General features: G+C 37.9%; 3 protein-coding genes across 10 annotated transcripts in view; 1 reads left to right on the forward strand and 2 right to left on the reverse strand.

The window, feature by feature from the left end:
- Positions 1 to 49: 49 nt before the first annotated feature.
- On the reverse strand, positions 50 to 14097 carry atg13 (ATG13 autophagy related 13 homolog (S. cerevisiae)). Of its 3 annotated transcripts, none has more exons than XM_077512245.1 (18): positions 13925 to 14097; positions 12619 to 12699; positions 12439 to 12519; positions 11600 to 11719; positions 10949 to 10995; positions 8708 to 8848; positions 8594 to 8634; positions 7828 to 7924; positions 7596 to 7703; positions 7213 to 7309; positions 5947 to 6045; positions 5209 to 5292; positions 5028 to 5137; positions 4809 to 4935; positions 3131 to 3205; positions 2943 to 3008; positions 2737 to 2868; positions 50 to 1535 (listed from the first exon to the last, which is right to left on the reverse strand). In XM_077512245.1, the coding sequence occupies exons 2-18, from the start codon at positions 12685 to 12687 to the stop codon at positions 1458 to 1460; spliced, it is 1572 nt and encodes a 523-aa protein (XP_077368371.1). In that variant the 5' UTR covers positions 12688 to 12699; positions 13925 to 14097; the 3' UTR covers positions 50 to 1457. The 3 variants fall into 3 exon arrangements, with proteins under 3 accessions (XP_077368371.1, XP_077368370.1, XP_077368372.1); XM_077512244.1 differs by having other exon boundaries at positions 2943 to 3050; XM_077512246.1 differs by lacking the exon at positions 5947 to 6045 and having other exon boundaries at positions 2943 to 3050.
- A 187-nt stretch (positions 14098 to 14284) lies between these two features.
- On the forward strand, positions 14285 to 16790 carry harbi1 (harbinger transposase derived 1). Of its 3 annotated transcripts, none has more exons than XM_077512253.1 (6): positions 14285 to 14348; positions 14732 to 14897; positions 14982 to 15184; positions 15256 to 15551; positions 15623 to 15798; positions 15891 to 16790. In XM_077512253.1, exons 2-6 carry the CDS (start codon positions 14733 to 14735, stop codon positions 16089 to 16091), a joined length of 1041 nt encoding a protein of 346 aa, XP_077368379.1. In that variant the 5' UTR covers positions 14285 to 14348; position 14732; the 3' UTR covers positions 16092 to 16790. The 3 variants fall into 3 exon arrangements, with proteins under 3 accessions (XP_077368379.1, XP_077368378.1, XP_077368380.1); XM_077512252.1 differs by having other exon boundaries at positions 14310 to 14336; XM_077512254.1 differs by lacking the exon at positions 14285 to 14348 and adding an exon at positions 14362 to 14420.
- Positions 16203 to 18259, reverse strand: part of creb3l1 (cAMP responsive element binding protein 3-like 1) — a 28960-nt gene continuing 26903 nt past the window's right edge. For all 4 annotated transcript variants that reach the window (XM_077512251.1, XM_077512247.1, XM_077512249.1 and 1 more), the window contains 2 exons: positions 17928 to 18072; positions 16203 to 17844 (listed from right to left, as the gene is read on the reverse strand). In XM_077512251.1, coding sequence (XP_077368377.1) covers positions 17808 to 17844; positions 17928 to 18072 — 182 coding nt within the window. In that variant the 3' untranslated portion in view covers positions 16203 to 17807. The remainder of the gene's footprint in view (positions 17845 to 17927; positions 18073 to 18259) is intronic.

Raw genomic sequence — 18259 nt, forward strand, 5'->3', positions numbered from 1 at the left:
GATGGAGTTTCGTCCATATTCATGATTTCATTTGCATGGTTAATCAGACTCGTTTCAACATGCTTTTTATTTCGACATCAAAGCAAAGTAAAAGTTCACATTTAAAGCTCTCAACCAGAACAATGTGACACGAGCATTCCTGGAAACTTGATTTCTTCAACACCAACAGAAAATGCACCGAAAATCTAATTGGTAGAACAACCTCACCATCTACTTCAGGGATGGGCAACCAACTGCCACATATAAATGAAAATATATCAAATACTATGCAGAAAACACTAAGCAATTCATTGATTTCCATGAAGATTTTTTTTTTTTCTGATTTGGGAAATACCCAAAATATACTAATTAAAAATAAATAAAAAAAAGTCAATGGGTGCTGAACCTTGAGTACAGTATGCAAGCGTTGACTGTAGTTTTAACTTGTAATATCAGCAACTGTGCTCCTTATGAATCCAAAAATCCACGAATGAGTTGGACGTGGAATCTCCTGCACACGCCGCTTGGGATCGCGTGTGGTATTTATAAAAGGAAATTGCGTGCATATGAGTGTGTACAGTTTTGTTTTTTTGTATGTGAAGTTTAGGTTTTGTTTGTAGTACTTCTATAGGCAAGTTCTCATGTAGCTACAGTTTTCCAAATGATGTCCCAGGTTTGGAAGTATGTGGTCCTCTCTTGCTTATAAGTTGCCCATCCCTGATCTACTTTTAAGATGTTTGTTGAGAAATTTAAAATGGATGACTTAAAGGCCGAGTCTGCCGGTTTGATTCTGGAAAAGGCACTTTTTAAATACACGATTTAAACAATCAAACTACTTCTCAATTTACAGATCAGGGCTTGTCTGCAATTGTCTGGGGTGGAGGTTTAGGACAAAATCACCACCAGAAATGAACACAAGCCCTGATCTGTAAATTGAGAAATAGTTTGTTTAAATCCTGGATTTAAAAAGTGCCTTTTCCAGAGTGAAACTGGCAGAATTCGGCCTTTAAAACTACCTTGAAGGTGGCTGCTGCTGAATTTCTTGATTCATCTACACACCAACACTTGTGGAAATTTGTATTGCGTTTCACTTAACATGGTAAATCCACAGACCAGCTGGGAAACGGGAGCTAGAGTGAAGTGGAAAGTCTCACTTGCTTAAGACTGAATGCTTTGAGCAGTTAGTGGGTGAAGCTAAACGCATTCTCAAGGTCATTCTCGCAGGTTGCGCCCCTTATTTTCACCTTGTGCACATTAAAGTAGACATGCTTTCATCTGCATTTAAAGTGGCAGGTGATCAGTGTTTTTGTCTCAATATGAATATTTGAAGCGTGACCCGTGTGGGTGTGCCGGTGTCAGAAGTTGGATTATTTACAGTGAACGTTCCGTACAAGCTGGGGGGGTCGCCAGTGGCTTGGGGATGAAAAGAAACGTCGACACAGTCGGGTCGGTAACTTCTCGCTCGCCGACGACGTTCTCTACTGGAGCATATCCACGAAGGCGTCGAACTCGTCGATGTTTCTCTCGTAGATGGCCAGTTTCTCCGGCAGCGAGTCCTGAACACATTTTCCTTGGCTGTTAGTGGCAACTTAACTTTACAATTTTTTCTCCTGAATTTTGTCTCCTGAATTTTGTCACTCTTTGACCGCCAAAAACGTTTAATAACGTCTAGTAAAATCACGATGTATGCCGCCAAAAACGTTAAGTGACGTCAACTACTTTTTTATTTTTTATTTTTATTTTTATTTTTGGAATATATGAGTGGTCAGTCCAAGTGCAGCAATGCAGCTCAATAAGTTGTGAAATCAAAAACATCCACTAACTATGGCCAGCAGATGGCAGCATTGTATCTCTTTTCAATGGGCGGCCGGTGTATGGAATTACGCAACTCAACTCAAGTTTATTAAACCTCACAGCGGTAGCTGCTCGGGCCCTAACTAGAGCTGCGAATTACAATGGAACGTTTTCAAGGCTGACGTGAATGATCAAAGCATTAAACCTAATTTGACGGAGCGTCACTACACACGAAATATTCGTATCAAAGTCACTGTTGTGGAGAAAATGTATCTTTTCTTTTCAGTTTTTGCTCAATGTCACTCAAATGGTGATTACTAAAGAATGGAATAAGGTAGAAACATACTTTTTTTTTTTAAATGAAAGAATGGAATGTGATCTTTCATGTGGGACGATACGGGTAAACCACGATTCGATACTGTGACGATATTTGACTCACGATATCGATAATATCATGATACACGATATCTGCGATTTTTGATATATTGTCAAAAGAATTTAGCAATATATCACAATATGTGACTGAAAAAGCCAAACAAATGCCCAGAAAAAGGAAAATGTCTAATTACGCATTTATTTAATGCCAAAACTTGTACAATGTACAAAGTTCTGCATTGTCCCTCACTGCCTTTTAGCCTTTTAGTTATAAACATTGTACAGTGAGACAAATTAAAGTGCATAAACATTTATAACATAACACATGACATCGATCTCTACTGTCAGTGTATCAATAATTTATTGCAACAGAGAGCGCAATAATATATTGCGATATCGATTTTTTTTCTACAACCCCTAGTGGTAGCCATGTTGTATATGTAGCAAAAGAACACAATATTCTGTTTGCTTCGAAAAATGAGTTAAAATGCTCGAAATCCGCCGGCTTTGTTTTTTTTTTTTTTTTTTTTTTTTAATAACGTGTGGCAGTAAAAGAGTTAAAAAAAAACGAAAAAAAATAATACATACTACGAGATCATCAGCCATGGACTGTGAACTGATGTGAAGCGAGAGGCTGGCCAGTTGCGGAGGGTTCTGGAACTCCCTGTAGAACGTTCCTAAATCCATCGGCAGCAGGTCGTCTTTGGAGAAAGCTGGCCGCTGAGAACGCGAAACGTCGGTGAGAGGAACGAAAACGCGGCGATTCCCAAAAACGCTTGAGACGAGCAACGTACAAAGTCGACCATGACAAAGTCGTCCTGCTGCCCCGAGCCGTCTGAGCCCTGCGAGTGGAGGCTGGCCTGCAGAGGGGACATGCGGCAAGGAGAATCTGGAGGATGCACCTGACGCACGCACACACGCACGCACGCACGCAATCAGATTGTCAGTCGTCGGGGCCAGTGCGAAGTGCAACCGCGCTTACCATCGGATCGTTCTCCTCGGAGTCGAGGCCTCTGGGAGCAAACGCAGCAAATGGCAGGTCCATTGTGGCTGATCGCTAAAATCACACCAGAAGCAAAGAAAAACTATTGTTGATATGGATGGAAAATGCATGCTTCGCTAACATATGAAAAGTCTACACACCCCTGTTGACATATTGTTTTGTGGTGTAACAAAAAGGGGAGCAAGATAATCCATTTTAAAAGCCCTTCCACTATTACGACCTCTTCAAAATAAAATCATTGAAAATATTTCTGTCCTCTAAAATACAATACCGCAGTTCTACTGTTTTGCTCTTAACTCATTCACTCGCCGCCATTTTCACATTTCGCAATCCCGTTTGCTCTCGGCTGTTTTACTGGATTTTGACTGATTTTGCAAGGCCCACAGAATATTGTGTTCTATTGCTATAAAAGCATGGAACCTATCAAAAGAAAGATTAAAGTCTCTTCTTTCATCAGGGGAAAAAAAAAAGTATGTTTCCGTTTTGCAGCAATTAGCATTAGAAGAGAGCTAAGTTTCATCAGTTTTCACAAATTATTTAAAATTGTGAGTAATTGAGCTTTTTTTCTACATGGCCCTGGTTGATCTCCTTTGCTCTGCTGCCACCTGCTGGCCGTTTGTGTAATAACTACCATTTCTGTAACCTTCTGTAAAGCCTTCTGTATGCTCTAGCATAAAAACAACAAAAAAACGTATAAATACGTCTTTGGGACACTTGGAACATAAAAAAAAAACGTATTTATACGTTATCAAAATCAAATGACAAAGACTAAACAGATGTCTGTTCAATAAGTGCAACAATGAGGCCCTCTACTGGACTAATAAGACACTACATCAGCGAGTGGATTTCACCGAGGCCATCAATGCGATCAACACACAGATGATAAATTGCCTCATTAGGTCAACGAGGACCCACTTGCAAAACTTAAAATATTAAATTGATGACTTAAAACCAAGTTTTTACTGGCGTCTACAAAGGCCACAATGCCAAATATCTGCAAAAAAACTGCGCAAGGCTTAACAGTTAACCTGGCGTTGTAAAACGATGCTTTCATTTTGTACATCGATGCATATTTTAAGCAGTTGACATCGATATTCCATCGATTTCCGATGCATCGCTACATCCCTAACTCATTGACTGCCATTGACGGAAAAAGACGTCAAATAATGCATTTTTGCTGGGCTGGCAGTGAATGTGTTAATAGTAGGGGTGTTAAAAAAAATCGATTCGGCGATATATCGCGATACTACATCGCGCGATTCTCGAATCGATTCAATAATAGGCAAAATCGATTTTTTTTTTTTTTTTTTTTTAACGATTCACACCTTAAGCATGGAAGAATGTTATATGAACGGAACATTAAGCCTTAATATTTTATTTTAATGCTGTTTAAACATGAAACAGATTACAACCTCTATAAGACTGAAATTTCAGATAAATAAATAATACATTTTCATATAAATCTTACACTCTACAAGCTTACTGATTAGTATTTTCTAAATTTGAATGAAAAAAAATCGCAACAATCGACTTATAAATTCGTATCGGGATTAATCGGTATCGAATCGAATCGTGACCTGTGAATCGTGATACGAATCGAATCGTCAGGTACGAGGCAATTCACACCCCTAGTTAATAGTCATGTGATTGGACGTACTCGTGCATGGGGCTTGTTGACAAACGCTCCAGCTTTCCTGGTGAACGCGTTAAGAGACTCGACCGGGTCGCAGGGAGACGCGCTCCTCCTTCCCTCCGCGCTGTGAGACAAAATGTCGTCGTCTCCGCTGGGAAGAGACGCAACATTTCAGGTCAACGGCAAACAGCTGCCAACATAGCACGGAACGGCATCGTCTGATCATTCCATTTGTACAATTACCTGCTGCCAGGCGTGTTGGCCAAGTGCTCCACCGTCAGGTGCGCATCAGCGCCGTGATACGGCTGCGCCGGATGCAACGCAACCCCGTCCTCCTTCCCGGCATGCAGTGTCTGATGAGCGCATCATTTCAATGTTTGTCTTGAACGCGTCCACGCCTCCTATTCACCAGTCCGATTGTTACCTGGTTTGGATTGGTCGCAGTGTGGCAAAGCTCAGTCGTTCCTGCTAGAACAGGATGCTGGTAGGACAGCCTAGAAGCGTACAGCTGCATTTGCAGACAAAAATGAGAACGGATGTCATGAATAATCTTGTCCGTGTGGATCAATTGGGCTTGTTCTTGACTCTTTGACTGCCAAACATTATCCAAAAAACCCCAACGGTGCCAGCCGATTTGGAGCATTTTCACTCATCTTTCAAAGCAAATTGTGTGGTATGACGATGTACATATTGTGAATACCATATGAAAGGTTGGATTCCATTCTTTCATGAGAACAAAAAAAAAAAAGTATGTTTCCACCTTATTCTTTAGTAATCACCATTTAAAATTAGGGCATTTGAGTGACATAAACGAAAATACAAAAATGTTAAGAGAAAAACAAGCTTTTTGTAAAAAGATACATTTTTTTCTGCACAACAGTGACTTTGACACTAATATTTTTTGTTTAGTGACAAGGCAGTCCAGCACAAGACGTTGAGAAAAAAAACAAAACAAAAAAAAACGTAATAAACGTAAATTAACGTTTATGGCAGCATTCATTAGGATTTTACAATACGTCATTAAACGTTTTTGGCGGTCAAAGAGTTAAGTTGAGATAAGTAAAGAGTGATGGGAAAAGGGGCAAGATCTTTGATCAGCAAAAGTGTAAGCAGGCAGAGTGCAGTCAAACAAAAGCAAAAAGGTGCGCCAGCGGAGACTCACGGTATGAGTGACAAGCCCGGGAACCAGCGGAAACTGCGGATTGTCCAGAGGAAGGCCCTTGGACAGTTTAGAAGGCGAAGGGCTCAGCGTGCAGATGCACTGAAAAGCCGCCCAGTGGCAAGAATGAAAGCGAGAAGAAAATGTGAAATCAAAAACATGCAAGGAAGTCAAGAAAGAGTCCCGTAAAATCACATCTTTTGAGTGCATTGCTTTATTACATATACTGTGCTGCCCCCTATGATGTCGACTGGCAGTAGTGTCACACAGGTAGCGATGATTGATGATATTAACATTTTCTTTTTACTCCCACGTTAGGCCTACATATTTTTTTATATAGATTACATCACGGTATTTTAAGCCCTTCCACAGTTAATTATAAGCGTATGATAATTAAATCGTACCTTTGACACCACGGCAATGCAATTTTTTTTAATGAAATATTAGGTGATTTGGTTACTTTTATCATACGGAAGCAAAAACGCCCGGTCCAGTGGGAGGAGGAGGAAAAAAAAAAAACCCAAACAAACCCAAACCTGAGCAGGTTGTGAACCGGGTAGATAGGTCTTTAGTGCTGTTTAATTTTCACAAGGCATGTTTTGGCCGTTTTCTATGTTTAAAATCCACACTAATGGTCAGATATGTATTGAGGACCAAAACGCCAAAATTAAAAATAAATTACTAAATGAATGAATAAATAAATAAATGACTAACAGTTCTAATATAAATGGATATAAAAAAAATATAATCCAAGTTATATACCAAAAAATTGCAAACTGCCTTTCAATGGTGGAGTGAGCGGGTCGGCAAACATTTCGTCCTGACAGTGTGTCTGCAGCATGAAATCAATCAATCAATCAATAAATGTGAGTGCAGAGCGTTTTTATTTATTGATTGATATTTAATTCTATTTATATATTTATTGTTGTATTTATTTTGAAATATATATTTTTAATTTATTTTTTGAGTCTCGTTTCTTATTTTTGTATTTATTTTTTATATGTATTGCTCCTATGTACAAAAGCACAATATTGTGTGTGTGTGTGTGTGTGTTTTTTAATTTTTTTTATTATGAGCTATTTTTTTTGTTTACAATATTGTGACCTTTATTTATTTATTTTTTATTTTTGTTTTTAGATCGCCAACCTCCCCACAATATCATGAAAATTATCGTATCGCGACCTTGATATCGTGTTGATATCGCATCGTTACATCTAGTTTATTGTCTTTATACTGTACGCTAAGTGAAAAGGGGGCGTGTCATCTTACCTGAGAGGGAGGGGAAGTGGAGAAGGAAGTAGTGCAAACCTCCTGCGAATCCTGAACCCCTGCAAATGCTTCTCCATCATCATCGTCATCTGGTGCTCTGTGGGATAATTATCTCTTTTTTTTTTCAATTCTAGCAAGTATCAGCTTTATGTTCAACTAAACAGGTCCAGATTTTACACTAAGTAGTAGTCTTTGGGAGTAAATTGATACATGAACATTATTTCATCACACTCGATATACTGTATATACTTTTTTTTTTTTTTTTTTACATTTGTTGTTGGTGGTATGGTATGAAATTTTTTTGAATGTAAAATATGAGTCTTGGCTGGATAAGGGCTGGGAAACAAAACATTCATAGCCCTTTTGACTCGTGCATTGGGTACCTGTAGTTGCAGGGCTGACCCATATTTACAGGTCGCTGGCTGCCACAGGGAGCATCCACAAAGTGGTCCACAATGATCCCCATGATGGGCGCAGACCGCTCAAACTGTCTGCAAGGCCAAGATGCATTTGTTTAAAAAGAAAAAAGAAAAAAAAAGGGCAACACATTCACTGCACATTCTATGAAGACAGCTACAGTATAAAGTGTCACAAGGCACAGCAGATGTTATCTACCTGTTGGACATTAAAGCCAGGTTGGTGCGATAGGCGCAAGAAAGTGTGACAGTGCCGATAGGGGTTCCCACAACGCCGATACGCACCGTCTGGAAACCTTCAAAAAAAAAGAAAAAAAAAAGTAACGACTTGATTGCGTAAGATATTGCAGTTTTGGAGGATGAGAAAAACATCTAATTATTTTTCTTGATGATGGGAAAGGGGATACAGTAGTTACTAGGGATGTAACGATATCCAAATGTCACGATACGATAATTATCACGATATTGTAGGGAGGTTGGCAATATTTAAAAAAGGTCACAATATTGTAAAAAAAAAAAAAAAAAAAAAAAAAAAAAAAAGCTCATACTAAAAACAAGTACAATATTGTGCTTTTGTACATAGCATCAATGTTATGTTATTATTATTGTTTTTTTATTATGTTATCATTATTATGTGTTGTTGTTATTTGAGTTCCTGCACATATTGACTTGCTTCACAGGCATGTTACGTTCTCCTGCATCTGACAATTAGTGTAGATTTTAAACATAGAAGGGCCAAAACATCCCTAATGAAAATTAAATTGCACTAAAAAAACTAGTCACCAGAGGGTGCTAGAACTGCACAAATGAAAATCAACATGACTGTTTTTAAACAAATGTGTTCCTTTTAAATATTGGGAACATGACGACGATGATGTTGTGGCAGTTTTAATATCATGATATTGCGCTTATCGTTATATCCCTAATAGTTACCACCTACAATCTATGACCAAATAATAAACTACCTTCTCCTAATCCTCTCATCTGAACGTCTCCAAAATAGACCCTAGACAAAAAAAAAAAGGCACAAAGAATGAGCAGAGTTGGGTGAAAAGTGATGAGAAAGTGAGGCAACTCACCTGTATAATATCACATAATCATGTCCCTGCTTTCGGGACAGTTTGTAGGCAGGCGTTACTCTCGTGATGGCCAGCAGAGATTTCAGAAGGACAGACAGACGGTCGTACACGGTATACGACACTTTTATGTCCTTATCACACCTACAGAAGAAAAAAAACACGCGGACTCGTCATGTTTCTGCATTTTCTGGCTGGATTCAAACTTCAGGTCCAAGCGTCCGAGAAAGATTGCGTCTGTTTTTTTCACTGTCTATTTCCATGTTCATCTCAAAGGACACATATCTCATGTCTGTGTTTACACTGTGAAACATAAGCCACATGTGCAGATGGCCAAACTGCAATCATTGCACAAGGATCAAGCGCAAGCACAGAAGAGTAACAGCAGAAGGAACCAGTGATACACAAATAATGCATAATGAATTGATTAAAACAAGGCTAACGTCAGCATGAAGACACTTGCCACCGAATGATGGGCACGTCTCTAAAAGTATCACACTTGGACCTTTTGCTATAGTTTCGATTGAAAGCATTTTTATGTTCATTTGCGTTGTTTGAACAGATGCAGGTGTGCTCGCCAACATATTCCAATGGCGCCAAGCTCACATTGATGGTGTACATCTCATCTGTCAGTCTCTTTAAGCAGATACGTGTGGACAAAACTGTTTGCAACCCCATCGCTCATCTTAACTCATTTACTTCCAAAAACGTATAAATACGTTCTATTTTAAATATTACCACGCTCCCAAAGATGTAATTATACGTTTTGGCTTTGATGCAACCTTTGAACTGAAGAGAATGCTTGAAACAGAGTATAAGAGATCAAAAAGCTCTTTTCCCCACTATTTTAAACAGATTTGTGAATAATAATAATAGTGATAGACCGATATGGTTTTTTCAAGGCCGATACCGAGACAGATTATTCGTAAACAAGGAGACCGATAACCGATATTTCAAGCCGATATTCAATTTTCAATATAATAGAACAAATATATATATAAAAACAATATTGACAATTTGTCAACAAAAATTGCAGCGCTTCCAGGGTCATTAGCATGGGTTAAGCTAAATTAAAATAATAATAATAATAATTAAAAAGCAAGTAAATAGCTTCCCAAGTTTTCTAAAATTTCAACATAATTTCTTGATTTAATTTTTTAAAATAAAAAGTGTAAGTGTCAGTTTTTTTTTTCTTTCCCTCCAATAAAGTGGAAATTTAAATAGACCCATAAATGAAAAGTTCCCCATATCTCACGGAGTGACAAATGCATGCTAATATAGCTAATTTGGGTTTTTTATTCGGGTTCGTAAAACGTTACAAAAGATCTTCGCAGTGAGAAATTGTCTGAATATGTTCCAAATGTGTTTACGATAAATAAAAACTGACTGAATATCTTAAAATTCCTGATGAAAACCACAAATTCGTTACATTCACAAGTATTCACTGCTCAATGAGATTACAGCTTTATCGGCCTTCAGATTCAAAAAATGGCCGATGCCGATATTTGTCAAAATGCCAAATATCGGCACCGATAATCGGCCCGGCCGATAATCGGTCTATCCCTAAATAATAATGAAACTTAGCCATGTTCTAATGCTAATTGATGCCAAATGGAAACGGCAAGATATACACTTTTTTTTTCCTGATGAAAGAAGAGACTTTAATCTTTCTTTTGGTAGGTTCCATGTTTTTATAGCAATAGGACACAATACGTTATGGGCCTTGCAAAATCAGTCAAAATCCAGTAAAACAGCGAAAATGTCCTGGGAGTGAATGAGTTAAGAAAGCATGATATTTCCTTTCAATGCTATGTGGATGACAGTCAGATCTAAGCAAAAAAAAAAAAAAAAGACACTTTCGCTTTAGGCCACTAAACCACCATATGTCACTGAACTTCTTGAATGTTAATTCAAAGAAAACACAAGTTATGACATTTGGTCCGAGTGGCCCTGGTACATCCCAATCATTTGACTTGGGCTCCATGGCGTCTTATCTAAAGATAACTTCGTATTCCTCATAGTGCTACTACAAGATGAAACCGGGTAAGCGTTCTATTTATCACGACTGTGCACTTCCATCATAGCATGCCATTATGAATCACCATGTTTGAGCATCACGCATGTTAGGAGGGGCGTGTAATGAGTTCCAAATACTTAAATGAATAATGCCTTTGAGCGCTAAGCTCGTGTCTTCGCTTTTTTTTTTTTTTTCTACGTTTGTAAGAAGAAGAAAAAATACCTTACTTTTCATTCATCTCCAGGCACCAAGTCTCTAACTCCATTGAGTCCCCCTGGATGAAAGAAAGGCAGATGATTGTCCAGTAGAGCAGGTCCGTTCTTGAATAGCATCAATTCATCCTTTTAATTTTTGCCCTGAATCGGGATTCACAAGTTTGATGTCCTACAGTGTGTACCAATTCTATTTTGAGTCCTCCGATTGGCTGATGGTGGCTGATTGGCAAGATGAATTTGTCCACTGTCTTTGCGCCAAGCAATAAGATAAATATATAAATAAGTTATACTATTGGAAATGTGTAGCAGCAGATTATAGGGCTGTAAAATTCTATATAGTAACTTATATACACAATGGGGAGTGTCAAAGATGTCGGATGATCTGTGACAGAAGAGCACTGGCGCGCATATTATATATATATATATATATATATATATATATATATATATATATATATATATATATATATATATATATATATATATATATATATATGTATATATATTTTTTTTTAATTTTTTTTTTATTGTATATTCAACCAATAGAACATTTGCACATGTATTTTTTTGTTCTATTTGGTTGGGTATTTTTAGTGAATGAGTCAGAATAGTACGGGTCTATAAAATGTTGCATTTAAAAAAATAAAGAAATGAAGGTTTTACCTCTGAAGTCTTTAGCGAGATCTCCACGCACATCGAGTGTCCGACGCCTGGAAGTTGTCCAGCCAAAATTTTCTTGGCTTCATGGGTCACTTCTGGGATGTCTTTGATTGCTACATTAAACTACAAAATAAAGCATTTCAAAAGGAATTACACTTACAATTAACATGAAAAAAAAAATGAAAGAATCACATTTAAAATATAGTAGTATTTATTTAGATTAAAAATGCATTGTGGGCAAAACAAAAATAACAATACACAGATAAACTGCTAATAAGTTTCTATAAAAAAAAAAAATAGGGTTGGCTCTCCCAAAAACACAACACAATTTATTTTCTTGTCCGAACCACGAGCATTGAGTGTACTAAATCATTTGAATCAGTTACAAAGATTAGTTCAAAAGATTTGTTAATTAAAAACAACAAACAAACATTGCAGCTGTAGAATAAATACGGAATGAATTTTTTTTTTGTCACTGCACACGTCACAACTACAGAGCAACGGAATTCGTTTTACAGTTTCAACTCATCCAAGAAACACAAAGTTTCTATTTCCACAAATATTTACAAGGTGCATTAATGTAACCGGATTCTACGTTGGCTACAATGTGACATGGGATTCTAACATTTTAAGATAAAAAGGAAAACTTAAACGTAAGTTTTATAGCTAACGTTACGTTATCCTCTTGCGCTGTTGGAGGCAGAGCTCGCTCTGTTCCGATTTTTCAATGTATTGTAACTTTTTACTTACCTTCTACTGCCTCCAGTGGTCTACAGATAAAAACTTTACATATGTGCCATTTAAGAAACAAAACAAAACCGAGCAAAAACCATTTTAGTTACCCAATCAGAGCCAGTTGGGGACGAAGACGAGCGAGTACATATCTTCTCACCAAGGCGAGCCTGGACTATCACCTGAACAGTCTACAAATAAATCAACAATAACATCATAAAATGCACAATTCATTTTTACAGTTACAAAGAAAAAATGTCATTCTAATATATTATCAACCACCTTCTCACCTTTAAGGCAAAGAACTTCACGAACTTATCCAAGTCTTTTTTATCCTGGGGATTCAGGTCACCGTCCATGTTGTTATGACCCTGCAATCGAGCACGAGCATATATTGAAGCTGTTTAAAAAGCATAAATGACAACAAGCAGCAAACATCACCATTTTAATGCTACAGTAGTAGTTGTAGTTAAAAAACCAAACAGCAACAAATATACACTATTCTCCATTGGACATAATTCCCTGCTTGCTTTCGGAAACACAAACAAACAAATATATATATATATATATATATATATATATATATATATATATATATATATATATATATATATATATATATATATATATATATATATATATACACACATATATATACACACACACATATATATATATATATATTAGGGGTGTTAAAAAAAATCGATTCGGCGATATATCGCGATACTACATCGCGCGATTCTCGAATCGATTCAATAATCGGCAGAATCGATTTTTTTTTTATTTTTTATTTTTTTTAGGATTCACACCTTGAGCATGGAAGAATGTTATATGAACGGCACATTAAGCCTTAATATTTTTATTTTAATGCTGTTCAAATGTGAAACAGATTGCAAACTGTTTGTGTACAGTGGCTCACGGTTATAAGCCTCAAGTTTTAGATAAATATATTCATACAAATCTTACAGTGTACATGTACAAATTTACTGATAGTATTTTCTAAATTTGAATGGAAAAAAATCGCAACAATCGACTTATAAATTCGTATCGGGATTAATCGGTATCGAATCGTGACCATTCGTATCGGGATTAATCGGTATCGAATCGAATCGTGACCTGTGAATCGTGATACGAATCGAATCGTCAGGTACTAGGCAATTCACACCCCTAATATATATATATATATATATATATATATAAATATATATATATATATATATATATATATATATATATATATATATATATATATATATATATATATATATATATATATATATATGGCTTCCAAAGTTATACCCATTCAAATTAGTACGACACAGAATGAAGTGGTTGACAACCATTGTTAGATCACAAACTATTACAGGCCTCTGCGTCGCTATTACAATGTCCATTGATCTACTCTATAGAAATGAATGGAAAATGTAATCAATTGAGGGACACTTTGCAATGTACACTATCTCATATTGTAAATGTAGTAAATTAGGTTATGCATCAAAGGAACTGATGAATCATTAGTACAAGGCTAATGCTAGGCTGCCCAACAAGCTAGCTGGACATCGCGCACTTTAACCCGACCACAAAAAGCAAACCTACATGAGCGTTTCCTTTAGGAACTCGGCTTTGGTGAGGTACAAATCAGTTCAATAAATAGGACCTTCGATTCAGTTTTCCAGAAACACGAATAAGACCAATTCTGATGTAAGTAATGCCAACAGCGGCTGTGCGACAATTCTGTTTATCTTCCCCATGTCGACGTGTTTAGATAGCAACGCTTTCCCAATGGCACTTTCGCGAAATTTGTGTGCACAAAATATAAAACAAGAAAAATAGAGAGAAGAATTTGGCTGTTTTAATATATGACAGTTTAGACATAAGAAAAGCCCAATTATGCCTTCAGAAGCGATATGCACAAAGCATATATATTTTTCTTTTTTTACTTCTTTGCTGAATCTGCGAACTAGTGCGGTCAGACACTTTTTCTTGGTAGACGTAGCTGGCTGAGAAGGTAAGTCGTAAGGTAAATAACGAAAACAAAATGCATTGTTTTATCGTTCACGTGCATCGTGTTTCATTATTTCTGATATTGTATGTAAGTATTGTAGGCCTATCGTGAGCTTGTTTTCTCTGACACGTTTCTCTGACTTTGAGATGAAGTTGGTGATTTAGCACTTTGGTTTCAATTAATTGGGTTGTTATTAAGCTAATGTTAACATCCGATTCGACAAAAAAAAGAAGAAAAAAAAAGATTCCTTTCAGAAACGAGGTAAAATTTATTTATATATAGATTATATACGTTTGTATAAACAGTCAAAGAAAACAATGGGGGAAGTTTGAATACGTTAAACCTTAATTGGAATATATTGCAACACTGTATTATGTATTTGTTATTATTACACACAGCATGGCGATCTCAATAGCCATTTTGGACTGTGATCTAATGTTGCATGGCCGTGGTCACAAGACCCTGGACCGCTTTGACTTGGGTTCCGTATCGGATGACTTCCTCCTCACACAGTTTGGCTTCCCCAGAGAGTTCATCCTCTACTTGGTAGAGTTACTCAGAGAGGTAAACATCTCTGCGCTTACAAGGGCACACCATCAGATCTTTCCGATAGCGACCACAGTATTTTGTGTTACTCTTACGTTCCAGGCCCTCTGTAGACGCACACAGAGATCGAGAGCCATCAGTCCTGAGGTCCAGGTACTGGCCGCGTTGGGCTTCTACACATCAGGCTCTTTCCAGACATCAATGGGAGATACTATTGGAATCAGCCAAGCATCAATGTCCAGATGTGTTTCCAATGTGACCAAAGCTCTGGTTGAGAAAGCTCCTCGGTTTATTACATTGAATAGGTAAATAAATAATTGAAGACGTTTATCTTGCTGCGATGACGTCTAAAGAAAAATGGTGTTTCTTTGCACAGAGACGCCATGATCCGAGAGGAGAACTTCCAGGAGTTCCAGAGGGTAGCGGGATTGACGGGCGTTCTCGGAGTGCTGGACTGTGTTCAGGTCTCCATCAAGGCTCCGAACAGTGAAGAGTCATCATATGTGAACAAGAAGGGATTTCACTCCATTGGCTGTCAGCTTGTTTGTGATGCCCGAGGCTTGTTACTCAGCGCAGAGACTCACTGGCCCGGAAGGCTCAAAAGTGTAGAGGTTCTGGAAAGATCTGCCCTTTACAAAGAACTTCAAAAAACCGAAGAGGGCTATTTACTGGGTGAGAATTGTTTGCCATGTAACATCTGGAAGGTGAGTTCATTGATGGTGAAGAGGTTTTCTGCTTGTTAGGTGACAGCCGTTATCCTCTAAGGAAGTGGTTGATGACCCCGGTGGAGTGCCCTGAATCCCCTGCAGAGTTTGGATACAATCTTGCTCACTCGGCTACGCATGAAATTGTGGATAGAACCTTTAGAGCCATCCAGACTAGATTCAGGTGTTTAGATGACACCAAAGGATACTTGCAGGTGTTTCACTTCTAATTACATTGAGAACGCAAACACATATTCTTCTGACATGCACAATTAACTAAACCGATGTTGTTATCTGCTCTGTGCAGTACTCACCAGAAAGGAGTGCATCCATCGTGTTGGCTTGTTGTGTTCTCCACAACGCCTCCCTGCAGTCAGGATTAGATGCCTGGACTCTGGAAAGGACGGACCCCCCGGAGCAACCCGAAACTCTGGATCAGAGACCCGAGGACCGTGATGTTCAGGCCGAGGAGCTGCGCAAGCAGCTCATCCTCAAACACTTCAGCTAATGTGCGCCTGACATCTGCAGGGATTTGCTCAACACCAAGTGACACTCGCGCAGGGCGGAGTTGTCAAGAAAGAAAGTCAAGACACAGTGATGCTGATGCAGATTTTTAATATTTTGCTGGTTTCTACTCTACGGACTACACTAATATAATAGGCATATATGGAGGAACATGCAAGACACTGTACAACAACAATAACAATCCTTTGTGAACATTACTTGATTTACTTTCTCAAGTATTTGTGACCCAAACTTTTTCCAAACAAGTTTAGTTTCATTGTTGTCAAGGTTTGGAAAAAAGTGACCGAACCCTCCATCCATCCATACTCCTCCCCCATTAAACGACAACATAATTCCACAGGCACTGATGTTGCAATCCACCACCGAGACCCGTATTTACAACTGCACATTATTTATGTACACGAATGCATTGAGATTGCTCAGGCAACTGTGGCAACATTTTGTGGGTTGATCAACCAAATACAGTGGATGGATATAGAGAATGATCATCCCAATGGTCAATAGAGTGCATGAGAATCTACATACTGTATATATTTATTTCTTTTACATGAACTAAACATGAGTGATTTTTTATTTTTTTTTAACTCCATTTGAAGATGGTCGTGGTGTTTCACATCTGGGAATGTAGTTCGATATATATACACATTTTCTAGAAACAGCAATAAATACGTACACACAAGCATTTATTTTACTTATCCAAAATATTTGAAATCCAGTTTGTGCTAAATTGGAGTCGGTCAAAGTGTAATTTTTGCCCTGATGTTACTACTTATTTGAAGAAAAAAAAAAAAAAAAGATTTTTGAGCAATAGTCGTGAAACCTAAGACAGAATTACAGCAAAAAGACACAACTCCCCCTGGTGGATGCCCACAGAACTACATCAACTACACACCACCATCTAAATCTTTACACAATCACAATGGTAAACACGTCTTTGCTTTTTTTTTTTTTGTTGCATAAAAATGCTTTTTTTTGATGCGAAGAATATATTTTGAAGCAATATTATCGTCATTTTTATACTTTTATAACATTATTTAAAAAAAAGCAAAATTATATGAACTAATCTTTAAAATAGTACATGTAATATTTTTGTTGCATAATTTAAATATGCTCATTTTTATGCTGCAACTATATATATACACACGCACACTTTTTAATTCCATAAAAACATTTTGTCATGTTTCCCACTCTCCCATCAGAACTCTTCAATAGGAAAATATGAATAGAATGTTTTTTTTTTGGTTGCAAAATTAATTCATTTTGAGTAGAACCCTCTTGATTGCCGAGTTCGCCCTCACAAATGAATTGATGAACTGCGATCTCGACATTTCATTCGCGGGGTCGAAAGTTGGCATACTTGACTATCATAAGGGTCGAGCGGAAGGCACTTGTCAGGCTTCCTGTGTCGGAGGACATGAGCATGTCTACTTTGAAACATGTTAGCGGCAACGCTAACGTGCCCAGTGGGGGTGCGCATGATGAAATAGAAACAGTGGCGGTCAATGTGCGCTTACATAGAAATAAGTGAGATCTATGAGGTCATTCATTCCATGTAACAATGTGAGATCTTCATATTGATATATATATATATATATATATATCTACAGTATATATATATAATATGTGCCGTGGGGTTGAGGGGGGCCGTGAAGTTTGAGGGAGGGTCAGCTGGAGTCGGAAGTGCGGTCCGAGCTGTCTGTCAGAAAATTCCTGAACCGTCGTTGGGTTTAGTTTCTCTGAGGGGGGGGCAAAAAAGTCATTGTCAACAAGTCAACATGTAACGTGCACCACTTTTGAGGTCAGAGTGGTGTAATCGCACCTGTGGTCCGACTCGGGCCCGCTTGTCTGGTTCTGGCGGCTGGTCTGCATGTGTATTTGTGATTGCAGCCTCCCCACTAGTAACGTCGCGGGCGTTTCCTCCACCGGAGACCCTTCGTCAAAGAAGAGTAAGCTGCGGGAGCGGACTGTAATACACATAGTCGATTGTCATTTGGTTGTCTTGGACGGTATCAATAAGTGTCTGAATAATGTTTAGGTGAATTGCATGCAACCCCCCCCCCCCCCCCCCCCCAGCCTGTATTTTACCATTTTGTGTTTGTTTTGTAAACAGCGGGACGTTTCTTAACTCATTCACTGCCATTGACGGAAAAA

The sequence above is a fragment of the Festucalex cinctus genome, chromosome 2 (assembly GCF_051991245.1).
Source record: "Festucalex cinctus isolate MCC-2025b chromosome 2, RoL_Fcin_1.0, whole genome shotgun sequence".
Taxonomy (NCBI): Eukaryota; Metazoa; Chordata; class Actinopteri; order Syngnathiformes; family Syngnathidae; genus Festucalex; species Festucalex cinctus.